A 20,866-nucleotide genomic window follows, 5' to 3' on the forward strand; every position below is an offset into this window, starting at 1 on the left:
CTATGAAAATGTATACATGAAGCCAACTGTCGGTCAAGACATCCAGTGCTAACATGACTTACTAAAGTTCAGCCAATTGAGCTGATCCTTGATCCTGTCCTTTACCAGGAACATCCTGCTTAAGGGATAAAAAGCAGAAGCTCTCAAGCAAGTTCCTTTAAGTGTGAGAGTGTTCAAATCATTGCTTCAGTGAATGGACTCCTTTTGGTATTCACTCTGCTGGTCCTAAGAGGCTCCCCAGGTGTCCAGGGGTTCTAAAAGATAACCTCTGCCAGCACTGTGTCACATGGAAAGAGACTGGGCACATGGGGAATTATGTTCTTCTGTAGACAGTGAATGCACAGGACCCAGTTCCGGTTCCATCGTATAGCAAGGGCACCCAACTAGCCATGCTGAGCTTGCAGAATGCTGCCTCTATGTTCAAAGTATAATGGGGAGCTGGTTATAGGGGATTATAGGTCCAGGACCTGAGAGAGCCTCTATTTGTAGCAAAGTCAAGTATGTGGCCACCATTTGCCACACTAATGGCATATATCATTGGGTTGAGGAGGGCAGCCCCTTGTATAAGAAGCTCATTGGCAACTAATGGCTATTGTGGATGGTCCAGGGGTGCCAAGAGGTCTGAGAGAAGGTTGCTAAACCTGTACAGTGAAGGAGTTTCTAGAAGGCCCTAACAAGAGTGACTGTTCTTTGGTCATTTAGACAGATTTTAGAGCCCAGTGTTGCAAGGAGTGCTGTTCAAGGTGGGCCTATCTGCAAAGTAACTAAAACAAAATTTGTATATGAGGAATGTCACCTCCATAATGCAAAAATGTCTAAGATGGTGAATTTCTTTTAATAATGTGGGTACTATACAGGATCAAAGCTGTTTCCCAATATACTCAGGATTAGAGCAGCCCTCAGTCTAACTAATGATTTTCAAAAACGTAACTGAGGTGGTGGGGCCTGGTACTACATGTGAGGTTAATGGGTCATCCCCTTTTTGTGAACTCCTCTGTTTTAGTGTCCAGAATAAGTGTGTCGTGAATCTCCTCAAAGGAGGTGTCATCAGTGTGATGTCATACTTGTGCACCTGGAAAGAGCTGGATGTGGTTACATATTGTCTGCAAAGTTTATGTGAGATGACAGGAGTGGAGAGGTGTCCCACTTAGTACCCAAGTGAAGGTGTGTTATGTTTCAAAAAAGTGAAGGTTAAGTGTAGCTGGAGGCTGTTGAAATAGGCACTGGGGAGAGCGTGTCAGTTGGTCAAACACTTTGCTGTGACTGAAGAGTATTTACCAGTTTGCTATTGGGTGGAATCAGTGACTTAAGTAGTATTAGATAGGGACCCCTAATAGCTGGGACCCTGACATGAAGGGAACAAAAATTCACACTGAGGCCCCATTCATGCTTTTCAGGTTGAAGAGCACGTCAGATTTGGCTGTTAAATTCAGAAGCAGTGAGGATAATTATACCTTCTGTAAATAGGTCTCATATAATGGGTTTCAATCTGTGAAGGCCCTATTTTCATTTAGATTGGACCCTTTTTTAACTAGGGTGGAAAATGTTAGTTAGTTTATGAGTAAGAAGGAAGGTCCACAGGGTAATATTTTCTCAAGCTTACTGTAAGTGCAAAATACTTAATTTTATTACTTATTGGGTCAAATTGTCCATATGCACTAATAGATATTTTAGGTCAATGAGTGCTTTGGCTATGGGGAATGTAGGCAAGACATCAGTTCCAATGGTTAAGCTCAGGCATATCTGTTTCTATTTTATGCTCAGTAACTCCCCCTTTAAAAAAAAAAAAATCAGCTTGTTTAAATGTGAGCCAGAAGTGGAAGAGAATAGAATGAGACTGAAAGCTGTCAATAATCTAACATCTAGCCCTGACTGGTGTGGCTCAGTGGATTAAGCAACAGCCTGCAAAACAAAGGGTTGCTGGTTTGATTCCCCAGTCAGGGCACATGCCTGGGTTGCAGGCCAGGTGCACAGTAGGGGGCTTATGAGAGGCAACACACACTGATGTTTCTCTCCCTCTCTTCCTCCCTCCCTTCCCCTCTTAAATAAATAAATAAAATCTTTAAAATGGTCTAACATCTAAAATAGAATCACATTCATTACCACACACTGCCACCCCCCACACCCTGCTGCTCCCCATACCTCCCACCGCCAAACACAAGCCAAACACCAATTTCTTTACATCCTTGCCAGTATGAGAAAGTGTTAAGGAAAAAAAATCATCTTCAGTTGTCACCTAGTCCTTATTCTCAGTGTCTGGCTCTCTGTGGACTGGCTGGCCTAGTCCCCAAACTTGCAGGATTCTACCTCCCTCCCTTCTCCCATACCTGCCCCTTCCTTCATTCCCTCCCCATCTTCAGAGAACATACAGAGATACAAACACATTTCCTTTTCATACATGCTAGTATTTTAATCATTGACACAGAATTACTTCATTTGGTCCGGTTTGATCTCTGCATAAAGGACCAGTCCTCCAGATTTTTTTTTTTTCTGGAGAGGCTGCATGTATTTAAGGGTCTTGGGTTTCTGGTTCATTTGGGGTGTAGGGAGAGTCCTCACTTTCAGAGAGAGACTCCTCAGTTTCAGAGAGAGGCTGCTCACTTGCTGTGCGAGAATCCTCACTTGCAGTGAGAGACTCCTCACTGGCAGAGGCAGAATCTTCACTTGGAGGGGCAGAATCCTCTTGTTCTTCTTGTTCTTCTTCATCCGTCTTTGGCTGATTTTCGCTGACTTTTTTACCCCGCCTGGAGCAGAAGATGATTATCTTGGGCTTTTTCCCTCCCTTATGTTTTTCTTGGATCTGCCGGAGGGTTTCCGTTACCTTCTCCGTTAACTTCAGTGCCTAGCAAGGAAACAAGATAAACCCAGAAAGACATTGGTTTTGGGGAGGAGGATGGGAAACCAGTAAGAACGGGGTTGTAAGGGAATGAGAGTGAATTGAGGAGGGGTTTGTGCCAGGCATGGGCAGGGGGAAAGTCTTGCGTGGGGCATCAATGGGGAAGAAGAGGAGGCATATGAGTAGGGTAGGCTGACCTTCTCCCTGCCTTTGTCGGTGGGCTGGGAATCCCTCTTCCTCTTGACTCCAGTGCTTGATGTTGGCGTCTCCTCCTCCGAATCGGACTCCATAGCTCCCTCAGTTTCCTCGCCCTTCTGGTAGTCTAGTGCCCTACTCTGGGGCTCCTGGCCTCTATTTATACCCTCCAGGAAACTGAGGAGCCACGCCCTCAGCTGTGATTGGCTATCAAGGAATTCCTCAGCCAGCGGTAACCATGGAGTGGCGTGACATCACAAAGCCGCCCCCCACTCGCCTCACATTCCAGGAGGGCGGGGGAGGGTGCCAAGGAGTCTAGCTGCTCTGGTTAGAAAATGGTGGAGCTTCCTCCACACCCCCTAATGGCGTTCCTGATTTGACTTCTCACTCGTCCTCATCTCTTCTAGGTCAGTGCTTGTGGTGCACGTGGCAGGGAGAGGGCGTTTCCTCTAAGCCACGCCCCACAGCTGTCTCCATTCATTGGTTCATTTGTTGTCTCCCAGCTCTCCTCATTATCCAGTATCTCGTGAGTTTTTAGTGCACGTTTTATTTTAGAATGGTTTTAGATTTACAGAAAAACTGTGAAGGTAATACCCACACACCCCACACCCAATTTCCCTTATTATTGACATCTTGCATTAGTGTGGTGCATTTGTTATACGTGTGAACCAACAGTGAAATAGTTATTCATTAATGTCTGTGCTTTATTCAGATTTCCTTAGTTTTTACTTAATGTGCCTTTTTTTGTCCCAGGATCCCGTCCAGGATACGTACTACATTTAGTCATCTGGGCATGCCTCATTAGGCTCCTCTGGGCTGTGACGGTTTTTAGAATTCTTGTTTTTGAGAACCTTCAGAGTTTGCTTTCTTTGTTGTGTTTTTTAATGTTAAATCCTCAGATGTTATTGATGTTATATTTGAAAGTTTGTACCATTTTACCAAGCTCTTCCTATTTCCTCCACCCCTCAGCCCCTGGCTAACACTTTTCTACTCTCTGTTTCAATGAGTTTCACTTTTTGTCTTTTAAATATTCCACCTATAAGTGATACGATGCAGTGTGTGCCTGTGTGTATATAGCATCTTCTTTATCCATCCATCTATGGATGGACACTTGTGTTATTTATATTGGCTATTGTCAATAATGCAGCACAATACCTATCTAGTATTTTGCTTTGTTTTTTAATCACTTTTTTGTTATTCTATTACAGTTGTCCCAATTTTTTCTGCTTTGCTCTCCTCTGTGCATTCCACCCCCCTGCTCCCACAGTCAATTCCCACACTGTTGTTCAAGTCCATGGGTCATTCATACAACTAGTCCCTTCACCTTTTTTCCACCATTATCCCCCTCCTCATCTCTGGTCACTTTCAGTCTGCTGAAATGTTTCCAGGCCTGTGGTTCTGTTTTGCTCACTTGTTCATTTTGTTGATTAGGTTCCATTTATAGGTGAGGTCATATGATAGTTGTCTTTCACCTCCTGACTTATTTCATTTAGCATAATATTCTCCAGTTCCATCCATGCTGTTGCAAAGATTAGGAGCTCCTTCTTTCTTTCTGCTGCATAGCATTCCATTGTGTAAATGTCCCACAGTTTTTTGGTTCACTCATCTTCTGATGGGCACTTGGGGTGTTTCCAGAACTTGGCAATTGTAAATAGCACCACTGTGAACACAAGGGTACATAAATTCTTTTGAATTGGTGACTTCAGATTCTTGGCATATATTCCCAGCAGTGGAGTTGTCTGGTCAAAAGGCAGTTCAATTTTTAGTTTTTAAAGGAAATTCCATACTGTTTTCCATAGTGGCTGCACCAGTCTGCATTCCCACCAGCAGTGCACCAGGGTTCCTTTTTCTCTGCATTCTTGACAACACTTGTTTTTTTTCTTTATTAATGATAGCCAATATGATACATGGGAGGTGATATCACATTGTGGTTTTAATTTGCATCCCTCTAATGGCTAGTAAGGTTGAGCATCTTTTCATGTATCTATAGGTCATCTGTATGTCCTTCTTGGAGAAGTGGACCTGTTCAGGTCCTGTGCCCATTTTATAATTGGATTGTTTGTTTTTCTGATGTTGAGTCATATGAGTTCTTTATATATTGCTACCTAGTATTTTGGATATCTTACCTAAAATTCCACAGAACTAAATACTGATATTTAAGTTTCAGTGAAGAAATAAGTTACCATACTTCCCTCCAACACTTGGCTCTTCCAGACAACTTTCCAGGTTGTATTTGGTGTATGCATATATGTGTTTGTTTACTAGATATACTTCAATGGTTTTCTTCTCTACTCCCCTCATATTTATAAACTTTTTCTCCAGAGAACCTCAGACCAAGTCAGTGCTATCAGGGTTATGGTCCTTCCCATGGCAATGGCTGAATTCATCCCTTGGCTTTGTCACAGGAATGCTACGGATGTTTCTCTCTAGAGCTGAGGATCAAGGTCCTGTGTGTGTGTGTGTGTGTGTGAGAGAGAGAAAGAGAAAGAGAGAGGGGGGGTGGGCACAGGCAGCAGCAGCAGAAGCATTTCGTAAGGTCCTAGTGAGTCTCTGCTTTTAGGGGTGTGACTTCACCCTCCCACATTGTAACGGCTCTTCCTCCATGAGTCACTACCCAGTGCACCAGTGTATTGAACAGACTCTCCAACCAACCTCTGTCTAGAAAGGGAGCCAACAACTGGTTAAGATACAAAAAATGTTCAGAAGGTAAGAGACCCCTTAGGCATAGTGTCAGTCACATCTTATTTTGGAATGAAGACATGCTTCAATTTGAGGCACACAAATAGGTCCAGGTTGAGACACATGATTGAGGACCACTTTAAGGAGGCCTCCTGTCACTATTTGTCAGTTTGCTAAACTGACTTATGTGGGTCAAATCTTTAGCAGATGCCTCATAAGATTCACAATGCAGCACAAAGAAGAGTACTTGAAAGTACAAGCCAGCCAGCAGGCAGTAGCTCAGAGTGCATGCCTACCAGTGCGCAGCAGAGCTAGTTAGGAATCAAAAGCAAGACAAAAAAAAGACGCCCAGTGGTAGTGGACAGTACCTTGATATCCTGCTCACAGGGCCAATTGATGTGATCACTCCACAGAGACAGGATGGACCCTTCACCCAAAATTTGGTTTGGATGTCAATACTGATGACACAAGCACCAAGAGAGTGTGAAAAGTTTATTACTCACATAATGAGGCTCTCTGGGGAGAGCAGGGAAGGCTCTCAAGCAGGTTCAAGAATAGTTTGAGATAACACTTGCAACCAATATAAACTAATACTGAATGCCAACTGTAATTTAAAATGAAAAAGAATGGCTTGAGGGAGCAGAGAAAGGAGACTTGGCTTTGATGGGGGTAAGAGGATGAACCTGGAATGAGAACTTGTATTCCATACAGGTTAGGGTTTGCATGGTTTGAACTTCCTGCTGGCCTCACAGAAAAGTGTACCTGGGCTTTCTTATTGGATATAGGTAAGTCAGGGAAGAGGGAGTGGTGGGGTTCTCTTATGGAATAGTGTTGTATAAATACAAGATGTTTCAGCACAATTTAGAATTCTTATAACTCTTAAAACTAACCTTCTTGTGTTGCTTCAGCTAAAGCTGCTTTTCAGCAGATAAGCATTTATCAAATCATGGTCCTATAAATATTATCTAAAGAGGCTTAGAATTATCTTGGTTCATCAACAGAGAAACTGTATAGAAAGAGAAAAGACTGCTAGCATAGGAAAAAAGTCTGACACTCTGTCTACAAGATAGCAGACATAATTATACTACCTGCTGAATAATGTGGGGTTTTTTTTAACAGTTTTCCTATTCCAGGTGATTACTGTAGCACACAAAGACTGTAATAGTAGTAGTAGTAGTAGTAGTAGTAGTAGTAATTGACGTATTGATCGCTAACTCTGTGTAGAAATTATACTATATATTCATGTCCCTTTTTAATCTTCATCACAACCCTATTAATGTAAGTGACAGAAGAGCATTTTTTGCCAACCCTGCTGGGATTCCTGTGGCTATCTCCATTCTAATGACAGAAAAAGAAAAGACCATGGTGCAGGGCACATGGGAACATTTATGGGGTAGGCTCAACTTGGGCATGCATTCCTCCTGCTTGGGTCATTGCAAAATATTCACACAGCTACACCCAGCTGCCATATAAAAGGAGAAATGTAGTCTATCCAAAAGAGGAGAACTTGAAGGTTGGAAACCAGCTAGCAATTTCTGTCACCACTGTCCTGTTCATCGCTATCCCCATAGTTAGAGTAGCTCTTGGCACATAGTAAGTCAGCACAAATATATCTTTTGAATAGAGTGGTTTGAGGTTTTTTGGTCAGTTATGGAGATCAGAAACATAGGAGTTGGTTAAGCAATGGGTTCTTAGATTCAACACCAAAAATGCAAGCAACAAAGAGGAAATTGGACTGTAAAATTTTTTTAAAATTATTTCTTCTACAAGAAATACCATAAAAAGGTGAATAGGCACCCCAAAGAAAGAGAGAAAATATTTGGAAATCATATATTTAGTAAAGGTCTAGTATCCAGAATATAGAAAGGACTCTTAGAACTCAACAACAAAAATACTAATGACCAATTAAAAATTTTGGTAAAAGATTTGAATAGACATTTCACCAATTAAGATATACAAATATCAAAAAAAGCACATGAAAATATGCTCCATATCATTAGTCACTAGGTAAATGCACATCAAAACAACGAGATACCACTGTACACCTACTTGGAAGGCTATAACCAAAGAAATAACAAGGATATGGATAAAGTGAAACCCTCATACACTTCTGGAGGGAACATAAAACGGTGCTGTTTCTAGAAAATCACTTGGCAGTTTCTTAGCAATTTAAGCATAGACTTCCTATACTGCCCAGCATTTCCACTTCGAGGTATATAACCCAAAAATTTAAAACAGGAGGAAAAAAATCAGGTGAATGAAGCATTACAAAAGCAATAATATTTAAGACAGATAATATTTTAGGCAGATAATATTTTAAGGAGAAAAATGGTCAACTTTATTAAATACTCTTCATAGATGAGGACAAACAGGTGGTTATTGAAATTGATAATATGGAGGTCATTTGTAACTTTGAAAAAAAGATTAAAAGAGTGGGAAAGATTTAATATGAACCTGAATGATGTGTATTAAGGTGATAATGTGATGGGAGGAAGTGGGCGTGGATAGACATTTTCTTTTGAGAGTGTTGGGGCTAAGGAGAGGAGAGGAGAAATATGGGACTATAGCTAGAGGAAGATTTGATACCAAAAGTAAATTTTTAAAAGGATAGATTCTAGTCATATCTGTATGCTGATATAAATTATTCAATGAAATTGATGAAATAAAACATCAAGGAGATAATTGCAGAAGAAAAAATATTGAGACCACAAGAGGGGTATTCAGAGCACTAGTAGATGGGATTTATATTAAATCTGCAAGAGTTAGCCTTACATGAGGACAGGTAATATTTATACATTGTACAGAAGAGAAGGAAATAATCATGGTATAGTTATAAATGTGGGTAATATGGTAGATTTGCTGAGGAAGGCATAAGGACATTCTCTCTTTATGGTTCATTTTTTTTTTCAGTGAAGGTTAAGATGAGGTTATAAAATGTCAGTAGTGAGGGTGGGGTTTTGAGGAACTGAGAGGATAGGTATTGATTATTCATTTTGAATAATAGAAATCGGCACATAATATAAAAGGATTGCTGATTTGAGATATGTGGTCAAAAACTCAAGGCGAGACCAGGCAGTTCAGTCTTGTAAATTTCTATAGCAAAACTCATCATTTACATACAAGAACAAAGTAGGTAGATGGCTAGATTTAAGAAGGGTGTAGTTTTGCCAAGAAATTACCATAGTGGAATGTAGGCAGGGAGATGAAAGTTTATGAAAATGAGTGATAATAATAATGGACTATGAACAATAAGTTGGTTAGGAATGAGGAGATGAGAAATAAAAAGGGTGATTAATTGTGAGATGTAGTGGAGTTCATAGATTGGAGTTCAAAGTTGAACTGTTGGAGGGGTTTGTGTGTGTGTGTGCATGCACATGCATGTGAGGGAGGCACTTTGGCAGGAAGAATACTCAGCTGTAGCTCAAGATGTACACTTTAAGATCAAGATTTAAGAGTTGGTTCAATTTGGGGGGATGTCAAAGTCTGGAGGATGAGCATTAAAGATAGTGGCTTAAGTGTGATGGGAGAAAAATATCATAGGAGATGAGAGAACATGAAAGTTTTGCAAAGCCAAAATGTTGGGTTAATATACACATGGATGATAGATGTTGAAGTTGCCAAAACTGTGACCAAAAGTAATTGAGAAGTTAAAGTGAGTAATGAGTGAAGAAGACATAAGGACGGGTAGCACATGATACTGTGTAATAGAATGAACTACAAATGAAATCTGGATTCTGAACGAGAAAGGAGCATAAATGGTTTGGAAGCAACAATAAGGAGCAAACCAGCCACCTCCTTTGCTTCTACTCTCTGGAGTATGTAAGGAAAACTAATGTTTACTTAAGATGACTGCAGGAGAAGTGATTTCCTCAAGGCATAGCCATATTGCATTTATAAAACAGAAATGAAAGAAATACTGAGAGAAGAATTTGAAGCTACTGGAAAGTTTGTTAACGATTGACTATGAGATACAGAGGGCAGAAAAAAAGGGCTTTTGAAGATGGGGAGAGTTAGGTCTAATTTTGTTATGTGTAGGAGATTATGTAGACAGGAGTCTGGTAATAATGGGTAATCTGCAGGTAGTGACTGAAGTAACAGTGACAAAACAAGACAAACTGTGATTGTAGGGCAGTCTGGGAGGTGAATAAAGCCCTGCTGACTGGAGATTGTTTAATTAAGATTGACCTGGAACCCAGAAGAATCCAGAAACACCAATAGAAACCTACTTCCTCTAAATATCATGTAGCTGCATGACAATCCAGTCTTCTAAAGATAGACTAATAAGGGCATCTAAGGGAGTACATTTGAAAGGAGAGAAGTGTGTGTGCTCTGAAGCATGGGTATGTATGAAAAATATCAGCACTGTATTCTAATTCTAGGAGGTTGCTATTATAGACATATGGAGCTGTGCACTATTTTTGGACCACTCAAGATGCCTGAACACACGTGGCCCACATGCAGGTACCAACACTTACTGGGCACCTGCACACACAAAGCTAGGAAAGCAGAAAGGCTGTAGGGAAATGGTATTGTTGTCCCAATACAGGAATGCATTTACTTAGGCTTCCTAAATGGCAGCTGGAAAATAAATGGAAGAAAGGAAAGTGAGTTTATTTTTTTCCTAAAACTCATGGACACAGACACCAGTATGGTGATTACCAGAGAGAAGAGGCATGATTACCTGCAGATTACCCATTATTACCTAGATTCCTGTCCACATATTCTCTAGGGGGAGTAGTAAAGGGTAAAGAGGGTCAAATATATGGTGATGGAAGATGATTTGACTTTGAGTAGTGGGTGCACAATGCAAGATACAGATTATTCATCATAGGCATGTACACTTTAAACCTGTATGATCTTATTAGCCAATATCATGCCAATAAATTTAATTAAAAATAAAAGTGTTGGTGTCAGGTTGGTGAGTGCTTCTTGGGAGGAAACTCAGATTGTAAAAGGAAGAAAGTGAGTTCTGGATCTTGGACCCAAGTACAGGGACTGGATTCTGTTTCATTTTTTGCAGGTTCTGCCTTTTCTTATTTTCTTCTCTTTTTCTTTCTTATTCCTGAAGAGAGTACTTTACTAACACTAGCATCTTATGTGTATGGCTTCCTTCAAACCCTGACACTGTAAGAGAATGAAAATTCACCTTCTCAAGGGTTAAGAGAAAAATATAATGGCTTGGGATTTGTTTGAGGGGGCACTTTTGTTTTAAAAATAGACATCTTTGGAACTCAAAGGCATGTGGAACTTAAAAGATGGAGTCTCTTGACATGGTATGTGGTGCCTGGATGAAGAGAATTCTGTGGTGGAATGGACAGAGCTGTGTAAGGGGCATCAGGACACCGGAGTTCTAGCTCTGACTCTGCCATTTGCTCTCTGTGAGGCAGCTGGTGTGTTGCTGTTGTTTCCTGGGACTCAGTGACCTTGTCTGTAAAGTGAAGGGCTAAACTGCATAATCTGTGAGTGTCTGTGTATTTTGCATAAATTCAGTGTTACCTGATTGTTTTCTCACTAGTTATAAAGTGCATGCTGTTCATTCTGTGGGATTTGGGGGGAGACTTTCTACTTCTCATAAAATTTGGAATGCCTGTAGGATATCTTGGCTTTCTTTTACTGGGTTGACATTTTTTTTATTCTATAGCCCCAAAACAATTTGTTTAATTGACTTTGCTATATGGGGTTTTATTTCATGTTACAGAGGAAAAAAAACTTTTTTGGCTTGTCACAATTTAAGAGTATTGGACTACCTATGTCCTTTTCCAGTTTTTGAACATTAATGGGAAAAGAGAGGTCACAAACACTTTCTCGCATTGTTCAGTCTGTAAGCAAAAATATTTGGAAAATTTTTCCAGGGTAAGTTTATAGATGATGATTCTGTACTACTGCTCACAGAAAGGGCATGGTAAATAGTGAATGATGGCATGTATAGATGTTTTTTGGGGTTTACTTCTTGCTCTCAAGTGAAATTTGCTGTCATTACTTTTTCAAACATGTTTTCTATCCCTGCTCCTCCTCTTCTTCTGGTATCCCTATTATATGGATATTATTATGTTTCATGTTGTCTGGCAGCTCCCTTAACTCTTCTTCGTTCTTTTTGAGTCTTTTTTTCCTTTTCTTGCCCTTTCTGGGAATTTTTTTCTACCTTGTTCCCTAGCTTGCTCATTCAATCCTCTGCTTCACTGAGCCTACTTTTAATTACTTCTCCTGTGTTCTACAATTCTGAAATTGTATTCTTCATTTCCTCATGGCTCTTATTGATAGTTTCTATGTCCTATTTCATGCTGATATAGTTCACAGTAAGTTCCTTGTACCTTCTCTGTAGTTTTTGGTAATTTTCACTTAGTTCATTGAGCTTTCTTATAAGCATTGTTTTGAGCTCAGTGTCTGATAGCTTACTTGCCTCTGTTTCATTTAGCACTCTTTCTGGGGATTCCTCCTTTCCTTTCCATTGGGGATTGTCTCTTTGTCTCCCCATTTTAGGGGAAACTGTTCTTGTTTGCTTCTACTTCTTAAATTTATATGCTTTGACTCCCTGTCTATGTGGTGTGAACTTCTGTCGTAGGAGACCTGTGTGATTCAATGGTGCAGTCTCCTTGATCACCTGAATTTGATGCTCTGGGGATGCCCTTTATGCCATTTATGTTGACTCTCTGGGTGTAATTTGTTTGTTTTTGATTGTTATTGGGTTGTTCTTTGGTGGGTCTTTCTCTCCATCTGGTTGACTGAGAGTCACTCCACCCACCACATCTTGTATGCTGTTGTGTAGATGTTGCCAGAACAAACACACAAAGCCAAGGAAACAAACCCACACCTGCAGAAATAACTCCCACACACAATCCCACTATCAACAGCAAATGAACCAGTATTAATAAAGGTGTAAAGAGTTAAGGCTATTATAAGAAAAAAAGAGGAAATATGAAATGACCTACTGGAAGAAAAATGATATTGAGAGGGTAGAGGGAAGAGCACTAATAAGAATAGGGTTTGAAGCAATTTGAGGAGAGAAAGTAAAATTTACATCATAAATAAAATAGAGAATGAAGAGGTCAGAATGGAGTGAGAGAAGGGAAGCATACAGTATTAAGTTTAAACAGAAATTTGAAAAAGTAAAATAAAGAGAGAGAGAGAAAGAAAAAGGAAAATAAATAAATAAATAAATAAATAAATAAGAACCAAATTGGAGAGAAAGATACACCCCAGCACTATCAACAACAAATAAGCTAAAATTAATATAGGTAGAATGGGAGTAAGTGGGAAAAAAGAAAGAAAGAAAGAAAAGCTTAAGAAATGTCTAGAGGAAAGGGAAGTGATTTTGAGATGATAGAGGGAGAGGGAACACTAAGAGAGAGGAACGAAAACCAGGCTAAGACAGGGAAAAATTTAAATTTGAGACTAAAAAAGTAAGAGAAGGGAACAGTAAAATTTGAGATTTGAAATACAAAAATAGTGAAGATCTAGAGATAAAACTGAAAAAATTCAGCAACAACCCTATCCATAACCAATGAACAAAGGTTGCTAAAGGTGGAAAGAGAATGCGGGTATTTTGGGAGCGGGAAAAAGAATGTGAGATGACCATTGACAAGAAAATTGGTTTTGTGAGGCTGGATGGGGGAGAACTATTAAGAGTGCAGAATGGAAACAAGTTGTAGCAAGAGAGAAAACAAAATTTAAAATGAAAATAATGAGGCAAGAAGAAGGTAAAATGGGGTAAGAGAAGGGAGGAGCAAAATGTGTTAATTGAAATAAACTATAATATAAAATCTAGTGACTTCATATACACAAACTTAAAGGACAAAAAAATGAATGTTACAATCTATGCAGGAAAGAAAATATCACAAATCAGGGAAAGACCATGGTGGATTTCATCTCAGTAGCATCTAGTATTTACCATTGTTTTTTTTTCTTTTCTGGATCCGCCTCTGGTGATGTCAGATGGTGACCTTGTCTGGCCTTAGGCAGCCTGTTGGAGACTACCAGGGATCTACTGTCTGTGGCTGACTCCTTCCGTTGTTAGTCTAGTCAATCTGCACTCGGTAGTCAGGCTTAAGCACCACAGGGTGAGACAGAATCCCTGCTGGGGTGGGGGCTGTTGCTGTCACTTGAAGGGGAATGGTCTGCCTGAGCACCAATGACTGCCTGTTGGGCATTTATGGGGGATGACTCAACACCAAGAACCTGGCAGCTACTCTCTGACTCCTCTCCCCAAAGCCTCTGTCACCAGTCTCCCCTCAAGCATATCTAGCCCACTTTGCCCCCACCCTTTGCCAGAGCCCAGGGTAAGTGGCTGCAAATGAAAATTTATGTGTCGACCCTTTAAACAGCTCTTTGCTTCTCCAACTGTCCATCTCTGGCAGAGGGAAACCTTGCTGCTTTTGCAGCTAGATGTTATCTGTGTACTTTTCAGGCTCTGGTTCTCTACAGTGGGGATCCCAGCTTAGGGTTTAGATCCCACACTTCTCAGGGGAATCCAGCTGGCTGCTTAAATATCCCTCTGGCTCTTCAGCTGCTGCCTATGGGCTCCTGGCCAGCCCTTTGGTGTCTCCTCTGATTTCTGTACCAGTCAGGTTTTGCTGAAGCTGCTTCTTCTGTCAGTCCATGGCTATAAGGCTTTTCTCTCACTATTGTTCAGTTGTTTATTCTGGATGATTCCTCCACAATTTAGCTGTACTTCCAGATTGGTTCTGGGAGGAGGTTAGTGTAACTTCCACTCTTATGCCATCTTGGATCTCCAAATTATTATTTTTTTAATTATTGTGTTTGTATTGGTGATGCGTTGGCACTTGTAGCTGTTGCAAAAGATGTATTTTGTTTTTATTTTTCAATTATAGTTTATATTCAATATTATTTTGTATTAGTTTCAGGTTCATAGTGGTTAAACAATCATATAATTTACAAAGTATTCCCCCTGACATTCCCAGTACCCACCTGGCACCATACATAGTATAATATATTCCTTATGCTGTGCTTTACATCCCCATGACTATTTTGTGACCACCAATCTATACTTCTCAGTCCCTTCACCTTTTCCATCTAGTCCCCCCAAACCCCTCCCATCTGGTAACCATCAATCTGTTCTCTGTATCTATGAGTCTGTTTCTATTTTATTGTTTATGTTGTTCTATAGATTCCACATATAAGTGAAATTATTTGGTATTTGTTTTTTTAAGACTGAATTATTTCACTTAGCATAATAGCCTCTAGGTCCATCCATTTGGACCATCCATTTGCTGTAGCAGATGGTAAGATTTTATTCTTTTTTATGGCTGAGTAGTATTCCATTGTATATGTGTACTACAGCTTTTTTTTATCCACTCATTTATTGATGGGCACTTGGGTGCTTCCATAGCTTGGCTACTTTAAATAATGCTTCAGTGAATATAGGGGTGAAAAATTAATTTAAAATCAATTAAATCCATATGACTGGTGTGTCATGTAAGACCACTCTTTTCTTGTTGCTTTTCTGTCTGGAAGTTCTGTCCACTGATGTCAATGTGGTGTTAAAATCCCCTACTATGACTGTATTACTGTCAGTCTCTCCCTTTATGTCCATCAAGATGTGCTTTATATATTTAGATGTTCCTATATTGAGTGCATAAATATTTACAAGGGTTACAGCAAATGATGTATTTCTGAATAATTTTATGGCTGAACCAATGTGCATACTTCTGACCTTTTGTCTCTGCATTCCTAGGGTCGTTATGGTTGCTGTCGCTTTCTTCGAGATGGATATAAAACTCCTAAAGAGGTAGGTTTCTTCTCCCTGAAATGATTCCAAGGTAAAATGTTCGCTACTATATGCAGCCTCATTCAGAGAAAATACTTACCTCATTCATGGTACTTAAAGTATGACTAAGTAGGATAACAATAGCTGATGTTTTCTACTTTCGTTGGTCTTAGTAGCCAAGTTCTGTTTGCCATCTTTTCTCAATTAAATAAAATAGATGAAGTATAGTTACTCCAGTTTTTGCAGTTGGTTAGTTTCAATGGTTAGATGCTGAAATCAGTGGATGAAAGCTTAAGCAGAAACACGATATTTGCATAGTCTCAGAGTATCTTCCCCTGAAATATTTAATAATGATATAGGGTAAAATCTTTCCATCAAATCTTTCTGGCTCCCTTCCATGTTTTGCAGTTGGTTAGTTCTAAACAGTTCATGATCTCAAAAAATTAATTTCCTTGTGTGACACTTGTTAAAAGTTTTCATTGAGTCCTGGCCTGGTGGCTCAGTTGATTGGAGCATCATCCTGTGCACCAAAGGATTATGAGTTAGTTTGCCAGTCAGGGCACATACCTAGGTTGTGGGCTCAATGCCTGCACACAGGAGGCAACTGATTGATGTTTTTCCCCCTCATCAATGTTTATCTATCATCTATCTATCTATCTATCTATCTATCAATCATCTATCTATGTATCTATCTCCCCCCCTCTCTAAAATGAATAATCATGTCCTCAGGTGAGAATTGAACATTTAAAAAATATATGTAAAAATTTTTCCTTGGAATTATCAATTAAGAAAATTAAGTATTTTTTAAAAAAATATTTTTATTGTTATTCAAGTACAGTTGTCTCCATTTTCCCCACCACCACTCCCCCCCCCACCCCAGCCATCCCCACCTCCCACACTCCATCCTACCACTTATAGGTGAGATCATATGGTATTTGCCTTTAACCACCTGGCTTATAAAAAAAAAAAGAAAGAAAAGCATTATTAACAGGAATGAATGATCAGTAAGAAGCACTTTCACTGACAAAATAGACATCATTTAATGCTTAGATTTGCTTGTTGAGAGCCATTATAATAATTTTTTTAAATCATTGAGCTCAACCCTTGTGGTCTATTTCTTCTCTTAAATTTTATTGTCTAGCGCTGTTGACTTCTGCCCCTACCAATCTACTAAAATTATACTCTGAAACATTATCATAATCTACTAAGTGACTGATCCAATAGTCCTTCCTCAATCCTTATCCCACTTGACTTCTCTGTAGCACATAAGTGTTACCTACCCCTATGTATTCATGAAACTCTTTTCTTTTTTCAGTTTTCACAACATTGCACCACCCTAATTCTTTTCCTCTTTCTGTTCGTCACTTACCAAACTGTTAGGGTTTTCCAAGAATCTGTTCTTTGGCCGTCTGTCTGTTCATTATGTATAGGTACTGCATGTATAATTTTTGCCTCACGTATCACCTCATGAGGATGGTTCCTAACCCTCATCTCTTTTTGTTTCTTTATAATTTTTTATTATGGAAGTATTATCTTGTTATTACCTTAGAAAATAGAGAAAAATTGTACTGAAGGAAATGTCTTTTAGAATTATTTTTTAACTTTATTTTTATTGGTTATACTATTACAGTTGTCCTTGTTTTTCCCCCTTTGCCCACCTCCATCTAACCATCACCCTGCTTCCCTGAGCCCATCAGCACACTGTTGTCTGTGTCTATGGGTTATGTATGTATGTTCTTTGGCTGATCCCTTCATCTTCTTTCATCCAGTCCCCCTCCTTCCTCTCCTCTGATAGCTCTCAGTCCATGTATCCATACCTCTGTTTCTATTTTGTTCAACAGTTTCTTTTATTCATTAGGTTCCATATGTAAGTGAGATTATGTGGTATTTGTCATTCTCTAACTGGCATATTTTGCTTAGCATAATACTTTCCAGGTCTATCCATGCTGCTGCAAAGGGTAAAATTTCCTTTGTTTTTATGGTTGAATAGTATTCCATCGTGTAAGTGTACCACAGCTTTTTTAACCACTCATTTGCCGATGGGCACTTGGGCTGCTTTCAAATCTTGGTTATTGTTGTAAATAAGGCTGCAATGAACATAGGGGTACATATATTCTTTTGAATTAGTGCTCCAGGATTCTTAGGATATATTCCCAGAACTGGGATTGCTGGGCCAAAAGGCAGTTACATTTTTAGTTTTTTGAGGAAACTCCATACCGTTTTCCATAGTGGCTGCACCAGTCTGCATTCCCACCAACAGTGCACTAGGGTTCCCTTTTCTCCATATCCTTGCTGGTACTTATTGTTTGTTGATTTATTGATGGCAACCATTCTGGCAGGTATTAGGTGAGTGTCTCATTGTGGTTTTAATTTGTATCTTTCTGATGATTAGTGACATTGAGCATTTTCCATGTCTGCTGGCCATTTGTATGTCCTCTTTGGAGAAGTGTCTATTCAGGTCCTTTGCCCATTTTTGTATATGGATTCTTTGTCTTCCTGGTGTTGAATTGTATAAATTCTTCATATATTTTAGAAATTAATCTCTTATCATATATATCATAGGCAAACATATTCTCCTGTATAGTGGGTTCCCTTTTCACTTTGTTGATGATTTCTTTTGTTGTGCAGAAGCTTTCTAGTTTAATATACCATATTTTTTGGACCATAAGATACACCTAGGTTTTAGAGGAGGGAAATAGGAAAAGTAATTTTTGAAGGAAAAAATGTAGTAAAATATTTAATAACATAAATAACATAATATTTTACCAGTATAAATGTAAACAGAACTCAACAGCAGCATTAAAACCATTACTCCTCCCAAATTTTGGGGGGGAACGTGTGTCTTACAGTTTGAAAATATATGGTAGTCCTGATTGTTTATTTTTTCCTTTGTTTCCCTTGCCCTAGGAGGAATATCAGCAAAAATATTGCTAACATGAGATGTTGGATATTTTACGGCCTGTGTGTTCTTCTAAGATTTTTATGGCTTTGGGGCTTACATATAAGTCTTTTATCCATTTTGAGTTTATTCTTATGGATGGTATAAGATGGTCTCTTTTATTTTTTTGCATGTACCCTCTAATTTTCCCAACACCACTTATTAAAGAGACTATATTTACTCCATTTTATGTTCTTGCTTCCTTTGTCAAATATTAATTGACCATAAAGGCATGGGTTGATTTCTGGCTCTCTGTTCTGTTCCATTGATCTATATGACAGTTTTTATACCAGTACCAGGCTGTTTGATTACAGTGGCTTTTTAGTATAGTTTGATATCCAGTATTGTGATCACTCCAACTTTGATCTTCTTTCTCAAGATTGCTGAGGTTATTTGGGTTCTTTTTTGGTTTCATGTAAATTTTTTAAATATTTGTCCTAGATCAGTGCAGTATCCCATTGGCATTTCAATAGGAATTGTATTGAATCTGTAGATTGCTTTGGGTGGTATGGACATTTTAATAATGTCAACTCTTTCAATCCATGAAACAGTATATGCTTCCACTTATTTGTATCTTCATCAATTTCTTTCTTCAGTGTCCTATAGTTTTCTGATTACAGATCTTTCTACCTCCTTGGTTAAATTTATTCCTAGGTACTTTATTTTTGTTGTTTTTGCAATAGTAAATGGGATTGTTTTCTTAGGTTCTCTTTTCAATAGTTCATATTGGTGTACAAAAATGCCATCAATTTCTGAATATTATTTTTGTATCATACTACTATGACAAATTCATTTGTTAAGTCTAGTAGTTTTTTGGTGAAGTCTTTAGGGTATTCTGTGTACAATATTATGTCATCTGAAAAGAATGAGAGTATTACTTCCTCCTTTCCAGTTTGGATGCCTTTCATTTCTTCTTCTTCTCTAATTACTGTGGCTAGGACTTCCACTACTATGTTGAATAAGAGAGGTAAAAGCAGACATCCCTATCTTGTTACTGATCTTAAAGTAAACTCTTAGTTTTTGCCCACTGAGTATACTGTTTGTTGCACGTTTTCATACATGACCTTTATTATGTTGAGGTATGTTATCTTTATTCCCACTTTGCTGACAGTTTTTATCATAAATGTTTGCTGGACTTTATCAAATGCTTTTTTTTGCATCTATTGATATGATCATGCAATTTTTATCTTCATTTCATTCATATGATGTATCACCTTTATCAATTTGTGAATATTGTACTAACCTTGCATTCTTGGGATAAATCCCACTTGATCATAGTGTATACAATCTTTTTAATGTATCACTGGATCCAATTTGCTAATATTTTGTTGAGGGCTTTAGCATTTATATTCCTCAAGGATATTGGCCTAGAATTTTTTTTCTTTGTAGTGTCTTTATCTGGTTTTGGAATTAGGATAATGCTGGCTTTGTAAAAATAGCTTGGAAGCCTTCCCTTGTCTTGAATTTTTTGGAATAGTTTGACACAGATAGGTTTTATTTCTTTGAATGTTTGTAAAATTCACTTTTGAAGCCATCTGAACCAGGAATTTTGATTGCTTGGATTTTTTTTTGATTACTGCTGTTATTTTATTAGTTATAATCAATCTATTTAGATTTTCTCATTCTTATTGATTCAGTTTTGGAAGATTGTGTGTTTCTAAAAATTTATCCATTGAGCCTAGTTTGTCCAATTTGTTGGCATATAGTTGTTCATAGTATTTTCTTACAATTCCTTGCAATTCTGTGATATCAGTTGTTACTTCTCCTCTTTCATTTCTGATTTTATTTATTTGGGTCCTCTTTTTTTCTTGAGTCTGATTAAAGGTACATCGCTGTTGTTTATCTCTTCAAATAACCAGCTCTTGGTTTTTTAAAATCTTTGTAATTTTTTTAAGTCTCTATGTCATTTATTTCACTCTGATCTATATTATTTCCTTCCTTTTACTCTCTCTGTGCTTTGTTTTTTCTGGTTCTTTTAGGCTAGGATTAGATCATTTGAGATTTTTCTTGCTTCCTGAGATAGGCCTGTAATGCTATGAACTTTCTTCCCAGGATTGGTTTCACAATGTCTCACAAGTTTGGGGTTGTTGAGTGTTCATTTTCATTTGTTTCCAGATAATTTTTTATTTATTCCTTGATCTCATTGATAACCCATTCATTGTTGAATAACATGCTATTTAGCTTTCATGTATGTGGTTGTGTTTGAGTTTCTCGTTGAAGTTGATTTCTAGTTTCATGTCATAATGATCTGAGAAAATGCTTAATATTTTTTCAATGTTATTGAATTTGTTTAGATTTATTTTCTGTCCTAACATGTGGTGCATATTTGAGAATGTTCCATGTGCACTTGAGAAGGATATACATTCTGGTGCTTTGAGATGAAATGTTCTGTAAATATAAATTAAATCCATTCAATCCAGTGTCTCATTTGTGGTCACTGTCTCTTGATGATTTTTTATCTGGAAGATCCATCTATTGATGACAGTGGGGGTCT

General features: G+C 38.5%; 1 protein-coding gene across 3 annotated transcripts in view; it reads left to right on the forward strand.

The window, feature by feature from the left end:
* PHKA1 (phosphorylase kinase regulatory subunit alpha 1) overlaps window positions 1–20,866 on the forward strand; it is a 129,776-nt gene that overhangs the window by 32,533 nt on the left and 76,377 nt on the right. For all 3 annotated transcript variants that reach the window (XM_036016779.1, XM_036016781.1, XM_036016780.1), the window contains one exon: window positions 15,402–15,455. In XM_036016779.1, coding sequence (XP_035872672.1) covers window positions 15,402–15,455 — 54 coding nt within the window. The remainder of the gene's footprint in view (window positions 1–15,401; window positions 15,456–20,866) is intronic.

The sequence above is a fragment of the Phyllostomus discolor genome, chromosome X (assembly GCF_004126475.2).
Source record: "Phyllostomus discolor isolate MPI-MPIP mPhyDis1 chromosome X, mPhyDis1.pri.v3, whole genome shotgun sequence".
Lineage (NCBI taxonomy): Eukaryota > Metazoa > Chordata > Mammalia > Chiroptera > Phyllostomidae > Phyllostomus > Phyllostomus discolor.